General features: G+C 46.2%; 1 protein-coding gene across 1 annotated transcript in view; it reads right to left on the bottom strand.

The window, feature by feature from the left end:
- LOC127631407 (transmembrane protein 25) overlaps positions 1-10,000 on the bottom strand; it is a 14,573-nt gene that overhangs the window by 921 nt on the left and 3,652 nt on the right. Inside the window, exons 2-9 of the mRNA XM_052109521.1 lie at positions 9,661-9,742; positions 9,203-9,553; positions 1,613-1,903; positions 1,400-1,531; positions 1,282-1,315; positions 1,074-1,177; positions 895-981; positions 1-809 (exon numbers count right to left, since the gene is read on the bottom strand). The exon at positions 1-809 is cut by the window's left edge and continues 921 nt beyond it. Of these exons, the coding sequence (XP_051965481.1) occupies positions 736-809; positions 895-981; positions 1,074-1,177; positions 1,282-1,315; positions 1,400-1,531; positions 1,613-1,903; positions 9,203-9,553; positions 9,661-9,736 (1,149 nt within the window). The 5' untranslated portion in view covers positions 9,737-9,742 and the 3' untranslated portion in view covers positions 1-735. The remainder of the gene's footprint in view (positions 810-894; positions 982-1,073; positions 1,178-1,281; positions 1,316-1,399; positions 1,532-1,612; positions 1,904-9,202; positions 9,554-9,660; positions 9,743-10,000) is intronic.

The raw sequence follows: 10,000 nt of genomic DNA, 5'->3' as shown, positions 1-10,000 counted from the left end.
TTAAATCACTTAACCACATCTGTGGAAAGATATGGACGATTTTACAACTCCGTTGCCATGACAACGTAACGCCCTAAACCCTAAAGGGACTTTACAGCTCAAATAATACAGAAGAATTAATGTAAGTGCTTTTATAAAATGATAAGCGTCACATTTCTAACTTTAAACGCTCTAAAAATGTTCCCATATTGACTTCCATTGTAAGTGTCTCACTGGAACACACATTTGTGCTTTTATTAAAGAAAAGGTGATCAACGTAACATGCCGTCGATTGAGCCTAACGTACATCGAACACAGAATATGAGGGATATAAGTGACCATTCACAGGTTATCTCTGTAAACACTGTGTCTCTGTGGCACTATGACAACTCTGTTTGTTTTGAGTGACCCGCTTAGACCCGCCCCAATAACGTTACTCAACCAATGGTGTGGAATGGGGGCGGGACTATCAGTTCAATCAATGGCGGATGAAAACAATGTCTATTTTTTGCGGTTCTGTTCGGTGCCACAGTAATGACACACTTCAGCTTTAATACGGAGTGCTGAGCTGGTCCAGTCGGTACGGTCTCCTCAGGATCTGGACTACAGCAGGACTGAACCTGTTGTCACGGCAAATGCAGCATTACAGTCCATCACACCGGTTCAGTTCAGTGAGGTATTGATTCGGTTGTGTGTTTGATGTCAAGATGTTTCACTCGTCTTCATCTCGTTCATTTGTTATTGTGCAGAAGATGATCAGAGCCAGATCTCATCACTGCTGGTGCTGCTCACTTTATAGATGTAACCGACCATGGGATAGCGAGCAAAACCTGCAGAGACACAAACACACCTGAGATTGATCATGTGCATAGAGACTCATCTATCCACATTAAAGCATCACTCATGACCTCTGACCTCGGGCAGCATAGGCTGCGGACAGGTCGTCCTCTTCCTCGTCGGCTCGTCTCCTCTCTAGCGTGCCGCGCTTTGAGTTCTGCTGTCCTGGAAACGGTCACGAGAGCGTTGTGTTAGTCATGTGACGGCAGAGGACTGTGGAGAGATTCACTCATTCATTATGACACAATGAGACTCACCCTTACAGAGCGCACGATCATCGTTCAACTGCACGTGTGACGGCAATGACATGTTCTCTCTCGGCAGATAAATGCCGTTCACTTGAACCTTCACCCTGTCATTACTGCAACAAACACAAACACAAACACAACACTTGGTCTTATTTAATAATCTTCTTATGTCTTAAGATCAAATCTTCAGCTGTGATAACTGGAAGTCTGGCCGCACCATTTGGAGGAGAGATGGAGGGCAACAGGTTCCTCTGAAACAAAGAAAAGGATCAGTTTATTCATATCATTATTCATAATGAGAGAGTGTGTGTGTATGTGTGTGTGTGTGTGTGTACCGATGGCTTTGGTTTTGTCCTTCTGTAAGAGGAAGAACACCATCAGTGTGAGGATGAGGAGGGTGATGAAGCCAGCAGCTCCACCCGTCACGATCCCAAACATCGGCACTTCCACACGAGACTGCAGAAACTCTGTATCACTCACCAGGAGAGCGAAGAATCAGACCACGTAATCCTTTAAAGTATATTTGAATCTTTTAATGTGGGTGTTACCTGTGAGCGTCAGGTTAGTGTGGGCAGTGCCAAGGCTGTTGTTGGCATTAACTGAGATGTTTCCTGATAGGCTGCTCAGGGTGACCTGTAGACTGTGATTGGCTAGCCACGGGTAACTCCGTGAGTCCAGGATGAGGAAGTCTGTGGTGTTGGCCACCAGCTGACCGGACTGATCCACCCAGGTGATGGTGGCGGGAGGGTTGGATCGGACCAAAGCAAAGAGAATCAGGGACAGACCGGGGTCAGAGGTCTCGCTATAGTGAGCGTTAACTCGAAGAATCTCCGGCTGAACTGAAATAAGAGGGAAAAATGAGATTCAGAACAGCATGAAAACCAACATGATCCCACATGAAGTCCTCATGCTGTTTCAGAAAGTTCCGGTACCCTAGGATCGGCGACATTATGCTGACTCACTGACATCCTACATTTCCCACCAGACATTTTTGCATCGGTTTCAGTGTGTTTACCTTCCCGTGTAGCTCGACCAGCAGCTCATTGTTCAGTAGCGTGAGAGACCAGAGTTCGAATCCACGTTGAAACCAGGAAGCAATCGCATTCGCTTAATCGGTGATGAGCGTGATTCTGAGGTTGCACTTTTCCCCCTAACATGTAATCTTTTCTCCACTAATGGCTAGGTTCATGTTTGGGTTTGGGTTGGGGTGCAGAGACCTCTCCTGGGCATAAATGGAGCTCTCACGTGTCTATACACCATATAACACTTTCCACTTTTGCCACAGAGGGCAGTGTTTTACATTTTGGTATGCATCTATGGATTTTTGCTAAAGGAAAATCAACCTACTCTTTCTGATTTCACTGTTAGATTAGTCTGTGACAACATCAGTCTCTATAAACACTGACATGATCATTGCTGAGTTATTAGCATAGAGATACATTCTAAAGTAACACACACTGCATCTGATCTAGAGTTAGTATGCAGTCATTACCATCACTGTGTCTGATCCAGAGTTAGTCTGTGTCAAGTCAAGTCAAGTCAAGTGGTTTTTATTGTCGTTTCAACCATATACAGTTAGTACAGTACACAGCAAAACGAGACAACGTTCCTCCAGGACCATGGTGCTACATAAAAACAACAAAGGATCAACATAGGACCACATGAGACTACACAACGAAATAATACCTATATAAACTACCTATATATACCTATATAAAGTGCACATGCAAACATGTGCAAAAAGTACAGGACAGTACAACAAATTACTGACAATGAACAGGACAATAGACAGTGCAGCGCCGACCAGTACTCAGTAGTGCAAAAAGATGACAGTTTCTAAAAATGTAAACATAACATACTATGAGATAGTGTTCTATGCACATAGCAGTTATTGAGGTAGCAGACAGTTATAAAGTGACAGTAATTAAAGTGCAACTCAGGACACGTGTGTGTCAAACCAGTCTCTGAGTATTGAGGAGTCTGATGGCTTGGGGAAGAAGCTGTTACACAGTCTGGCCGTGAGGGCCCGAATGCTTCGGTACCTCTTGCCAGACAGCAGGAGGAGTAAAGAGTTTGTGTGAGGGGTGTGTGGGGTCGTCCACAATGCTGGTTGCTTCTTGGATACAGTGTTTTTTGTAAATGTCTTTGATGGAGGGAAGAGAGACCCCAATGATCTTCTCAGATATCCTCACTATCCTCTGCAGGGCTTTGCGGTCCGAAACGGTGCAAGTCCCAAACCAGGCAGTGATGCAGCTGCTCAGGATGCTCTCAATAGTCCCTCTATAGAATGTAGTGAGGATGGGGGGTGGGAGATGTGCTTTCCTCAGCTTTCGAAGAAAGTAGAGACGCTGCTGGGCTTTCTTGGTGATAGAGCTGGTGTTGAGGGACCAGGTGAGGTTCTCCGCCAGGTGAACACCAAGAAATTTGGTACTCTTGACGATCTCCACAGAGGAGCCGTCGATGTTCAGCGGAGTGTGTTCACCTTGTGCTCTCCTAAAGTCAACAACCATCTCTTTTGTTTTGTCGACATTCAGGGACAGGTTGTTGGCTCTACACCAGTTCAGTCAGCCGCTGCACCTCCTCTCTGTATGCTGACTCGTTGTTCTTGCTGATGAGACCCACCACGGTCGTGTCATCGGCGAACTTGATGATGTGGTTCGAGCTGTGCATTGCTGCACAGTCGTGAGTCAGCAGAGTGAACAGCAGTGGACTGAGCACACACCCTGGGGGCCCCAGTGCTCAGTGTGGTGGTGGTGGAGATGCTGTTCCCGATCCGGACTGACTGAGGTCTCCCAGTCAGGAAGTCCAGGATCCAGTTGCAGAGGGAGGTGTCCAGGCCCAGCAGGTTCAGCTTTCCAATCAGGTGCTGGGGAATGATTGTGTTGAATGCTGAGCTGAAATCTATGAACAGCATTCGAACGGATGAGTCCTTATTGTCTAGGTGGGTGAGGGCCAGATGGAGGGTTGTGGTGATGGCATCGTCCGTTGAGCGGTTTGAGCGATCACGCAAACTGCAGTGGGTCTAGTGAGGGGGCAGCTGGGTCTTAATCTGCCTCATGACGAGCCTCTCGAAGCACTTCATGATGATGGGTGTAAGTCGCGACGGGACGGTAGTCGTTGAGGCAGGACACTGAAGACTTCTTTGGCATGGGGATGATGGTGGTGGCCTTGAAGCACATTGGAACAACGGCTGCTCAGAGAGATGTTGAAGATGTCGGTAAGAACATCTGCTAGCTGGTCTGCACATCCTCTGAGCACTCTGCCAGGAATGTTGTCTGGTCCAGCAGCCTTCCGTGGGTTGACTCTACGTAGAGTTTTCCTCACATCTGCCGTGGTAAGACAGAGCACCTGGTCGTTGGGAGGAGGGTGGACTTCCTCGCCATCACGTCGTTCTGCACTTCAAACCGAGCGTAGAAGTCGTTCAGCGCATCTGGAAGGGAGGCATCTTTGTCACAGGCAACTGATGTTGTCCTGTAGTTGGTGATGGCCTGGATGCCCTGCCACATCGCCGCGTGTCACCGCTGTCCTGGAAGTGACTGTGGATTCTCTGGGCGTGTGCGTGCTTTGCCTCTCTGATTGCCCGTGACAGTTTGGCCCTAGCTGTTCTTAGGGCTGCCTTATCGCCTGCTCTGAAGGCGGAGTCTCGAGACCTCAGCAGCGTCGCACCTCCGCAGTCATCCACGGCTTCTGGTTGGAGCGTGTGGTGATGGTCTTGAGAAAGTGACATCATCAATGCACTTGCTGATGTAGCTGGTCACTGATGCTGTGTATTCCTCCAAGTTGGTAGAATCACCATATGTTGCAGCCTCCCTGAACATGTGCCAGTCAGTACACTCAAAACAGTCCTGAAGAGCAGAGATGGCTCCTGCTGGCCAGGTTTTCACCTGCTTCTGAAGCGGTTTTGTAGCGTCTGACTAGCGGTCTGTATGCTGGAATTAACATAACAGAGATGTGGTCTGAGTAGCGAGGTGGGGCGGGGCTCCACCGTGCAGCGCCTGGGATGTTTGTGTAAACAAGATCAAGCGTTCAGCCCTCTCGTTGCAAAGTCCACATACTGATGGAATTTAGGGAGCACTGTCTTGAGATTTGCATGGTTGAAATCTCCGCGACAATAAACAGTCCGTCGGGTGAGCGTTCTGCAGTTCAGCTCATAGCCCCATACAGTTCATAGAGCTTCCTTAGCTTAACGCTGGGGGAATGTAAACTCGGTTATGCAAACAGTGGTGAATTCCGTGGTAGATAAAAAGGTCTGCATCTAACAGTCACAAGCTCCAACAGCGATGAACAGTAACTAGAGACTAGCATAGAGTTCTTGCACCATTCGTGTTGATGTAAACACACTAGCCACCACCGCGAGTCTTACCGCAGAGAGCTGTATTTCTGTCGGCACTGAAGCGAGGCGAGCCCGTCTAGCTGAATGGCGGCATCCGAACTCTGTCGCTGAGCCACGTCTCCGTGAAAACAAAGATGCAGCAGTCTCTAAACTCACGCTGCGTAGCCTGCTGGAGTCGGATATAGTCCAGTTTATTGTCCAGGGAGCAAACATTTGAGAGCAGGATAGACGGAGAGCCGGCCGGCTAGGGTTTGTTTTAGCCTAGCATGGACCCCGCCCTCTTTCACGCTTCGCTTTCGCGACACCGCTTACGACGTCCTCTCCCCGGCCACCGGCATCAGGCGCGCCGAGGGCTGGAGGCCTGGTCTCCGCAGCAAGCCGAGTACGCAGTAGCGCCTCCTGCAGGTCATCATGCAGCTTGGTTTTTGCATGAGTCTTATATTTGAGTAGTGTCTGGCGATGGTAGACACGAACACTGGTTGCTCCGATGTCCATGTGTTGCAAAAGTCGGGCTTTTTTAACAAAAATAGCACCATTGTGGATCCGGAGTGGCCGCTGCGTGCTACCGCGCCGCCATCTTGGATCAATGTGGTCATTAAAGCCCTGTCTCTGAGTGATCAAGAGTTAATATGGTGTCATTAACACACTGTGTCATATCTAGAGTCAGTATGGAGTCATTACCGCTCACTGTGTCTGATCTAGAGTTAATATGGAGTCATTAACACACTGTGTCATATCTAGAGTTAGTATGCAGTCATTACCGCTCACTGTGTCTGATCTAGAGTCAGTATGGAGTCATTACCGCTCACTGTGTCTGATCTAGAGTCAGTATGGAGTCATTACCGCTCACTGTGTCATGTCTAGAGTCAGTATGCAGTCATTACCGCTCACTGTGTCGTATCTAGAGTCAGTATGTAGTCATTACCGCTCACTGTGTCATATCAAGAGTCAGTATACAGTCATTACCGCTCACTGTGTCTGATCTAGAGTTAGTATGGAGTCATTACCGCTCACTGTGTCATATCTAGAGTTAGTATGGAGTCATTACCGCTCACTGTGTCTGATCTAGAGTTAGTATGGAGTCATTACCGCTCACTATGTCTGATCTAGAGTCAGTTTGCAGTCATTACCGCTCACTGTGTCTGATCTAGAGTCAGTATGCAGTCATTACCGCTCACTGTGTCTGATCTAGAGTTAGTATGGAGTCATTACCGCTCACTGTGTCTGATCTAGAGTTAGTATGGAGTCATTACCGCTCACTGTGTCTGATCTAGAGTTAGTATGCAGTCATTACCGCTCACTGTGTCTGATCTAGAGTTAGTATGCAGTCATTACCGCTCACTGTGTCTGATCTAGAGTTAGTATGGAGTCATTACCGCTCACTGTGTCTGATCTAGAGTTAGTATGGAGTCATTACCGCTCACTGTGTCTGATCAAGAGTTAGTTTGCAGTCATTACCGCTCACTGTGTCTGATCTAGAGTCAGTATGGAGTCATTACCACTCACTGTGTCTGATCTAGAGTTAGTATGGAGTCATTACCACTCACTATGTCTGATCTAGAGTCAGTTTGCAGTCATTACCGCTCACTGTGTCTGATCTAGAGTCAGTATGCAGTCATTACCGCTCACTGTGTCTGATCTAGAGTTAGTATGGAGTCATTACCGCTCACTGTGTCTGATCTAGAGTTAGTATGGAGTCATTACCGCTCACTGTGTCTGATCTAGAGTCAGTATGGAGTCATTACCGCTCACTGTGTCTGATCTAGAGTTAGTATGGAGTCATTACCGCTCACTGTGTCATATCTAGAGTCAGTATGCAGTCATTACCGCTCACTGTGTCATATCTAGAGTCAGTATGCAGTCATTACTGCTCACAGTGTCTGATCCAGAGTTAGTATGGAGTCATTGCCGCTCACTGTGTCTGATCTAGAGTTAGTATGGAGTCATTACCGCTCACTGTGTCTGATCTAGAGTTAGTATGGAGTCATTACCGCTCACTGTGTCATATCTAGAGTCAGTATGCAGTCATTACCGCTCACTGTGTCATATCTAGAGTTAGTATGGAGTCATTACCGCTCACTGTGTCATATCTAGAGTTAGTATGGAGTCATTACCGCTCACTGTGTCATATCTAGAGTCAGTATGCAGTCATTACCGCTCACTGTGTCATATCTAGAGTCAGTATGCAGTCATTACCGCTCACTTTGTCTGATCCAGAGTTAGTATGGAGTCATTACCGTCACTTTGTCTGATCCAGAGTTAGTATGGAGTCATTACCGCTCACTGTGTCATATCTAGAGTTAGTATGGAGTCATTATCGCTCACTGTGTCATATCTAGAGTCAGTATGCAGTCATTACCACTCACTGTGTCATATCTAGAGTCAGTATGCAGTCATTACCGCTCACTGTGTCATATCTAGAGTCAGTATGCAGTCATTACCGCTCACTGTGTCTGATCCAGAGTTAGTATGGAGTCATTACCATCACTTTGTCTGATCCAGAGTTAGTATGGAGTCATTACCACTCACTGTGTCTGATCCAGAGTTAGTATGGAGTCATTACCATCACTTTGTATGATCCAGAGTTAGTATGGAGTCATTACCACTCACTGTGTCTGATCCAGAGTTAGTATGGAGTCATTACCATCACTTTGTCTGATCCAGAGTTAGTATGGAGTCATTACCACTCACTGTGTCTGATCCAGAGTTAGTATGGAGTCATTAAAGCACTTCCAAAACATGTGATAAAATCTGGGGCCCGTTCATCTGGTGTCTTTGTAAGAGTTGTAATTTCTTTGGGTATTTGTGTATTATTGATAACTTCACTCTTTTATTCCTACACTCCATTCGTAACGTTTTAAGTTTGATTAAGTAATGCTTTATTTAAAGTATTTATTTTTTACTGTATCTGGTGTGTGTTCGGGGGGGGAGGTTATATTTGTTTTGATTTATTTTATAGTTTATTTTATGTATAGCAAACGTTTTGTGAGACTTTGATTTGTTGTATGTTTGTATAAAAACTGTTATAAATAAAATATATATAAAAACTATTATTTTCACACTATGTCTGATCAAGAGTAAGTTTGTGGTTATTAATGCACACTGTGTCTGATCTACAGGGTTAGGGTCATTAAAGGGACAGTTCACCCAAAAATGAAAATTCTGTCATCATTTCCTCACCCTCATGTCATCCCAGATGTGTATGACTTTCATTCTTTTGCAGAACACACATGAAGATGTGTGAATATTTCAGCTCTGCAGGTCCATACAATGCAAGTGAATGGTGACCAGAACTTTGAAGCTCCATAAAGCACATAAAAGCAGCATAAAAGTAATCAATCCATGTCTTCAGAAGTGATATGATAGGTGTGGTTGAGAAACACATCAATATTTAAGTCTTTTTTACTAATTAATTGTTCTCCCTGTCCAGAAGGGGGCAGTATACGTGAAGAATGTGAATCACCAAAAACACAAGAAGAAGAATGTGAAAGTGTCCTGTTTCTCACCTACACCGATCATACCACTTCTGAAGACATGGATTAAACCACTGGAGTCTTATGGATTACTTTTATGTGCTTTTTGGAGCTTCACAGTCCTGGTCACCATTCACTTCCATTGTATGGACCTACAGAGCTGAAATATTCTACATTTGTGTTCTGCAGATGAAAGAAAGTCACACATCTGGGACAGCATGAGGGTGAGTAATTGATGACAGAATGTACATTTTTTGGTGAACTGTCTCTTTAAGACACACCGTGTGTGTTTCTAGGGTTAGTATACTGTCATTGACACATTTGTGACTCACACTGAACGTTAAGTGTTACAGTGGCATTGTAGCTCTCTCCTCCTGTGGGGTTTTGGGCCGCACACACCAGCTCTCTGTCCAAGCGTTTGGGTCTCAGTGTGAACGTGCTGTTCCGATTAGAACCGTATCGCAGCACTCCAGAATCCTCTGGTGATGTCATAGCCAGACGCCCCGCCCCTCGACTGCCCGTCACCTCGCTCTGCCTCTCTCCGTTCAAGTACCAGGTGAGCAGGGGTGGAGCTTGTGGATTCCATCCGTCTGATTGGCAGTTGAAGCGGTGAGTGACATTCTCCTGCAGTATGATTGAGGAGGTCTGCTCTCCGTCAATTTTGGGGGCAGTTTCGATTGCGGCTGTGCCAATCAGAGAGATCATACAGAGCACAAATTATAACAGAACTGAAACTAAACAGGACACACACGATACATCATTAGTGTGAGTGTGTGTAGTGCACTCTTACCTGTGCAGGCCCATGAAAAGGTGTGAAAGAACAAAGCAGAGAGACGTGTCATCTGCCTTAAACACATGCGAGGCATAGTCACCTGCACACACACACACACACACACACACACACACACACACACACACACAGAGAGAGACTTTACAGATGTAGGGCTAGACAAGTTGAAGTACTGAACTGCCCAATCACACACACACACACACACACACTCACACACACACTCACACTCACACACACACACACACACACACACACACACACACACACACACACACTCACACACACACTCACACTCACACACAAACACACTCACACTCACACACACACTCACACACACACT

Source organism: Xyrauchen texanus, chromosome 38, assembly GCF_025860055.1.
Source record: "Xyrauchen texanus isolate HMW12.3.18 chromosome 38, RBS_HiC_50CHRs, whole genome shotgun sequence".
NCBI lineage: Eukaryota > Metazoa > Chordata > Actinopteri > Cypriniformes > Catostomidae > Xyrauchen > Xyrauchen texanus.
Note: the sequence above shows the minus strand (reverse complement) of the source record. Positions and strands in the feature narration are given on the sequence as shown.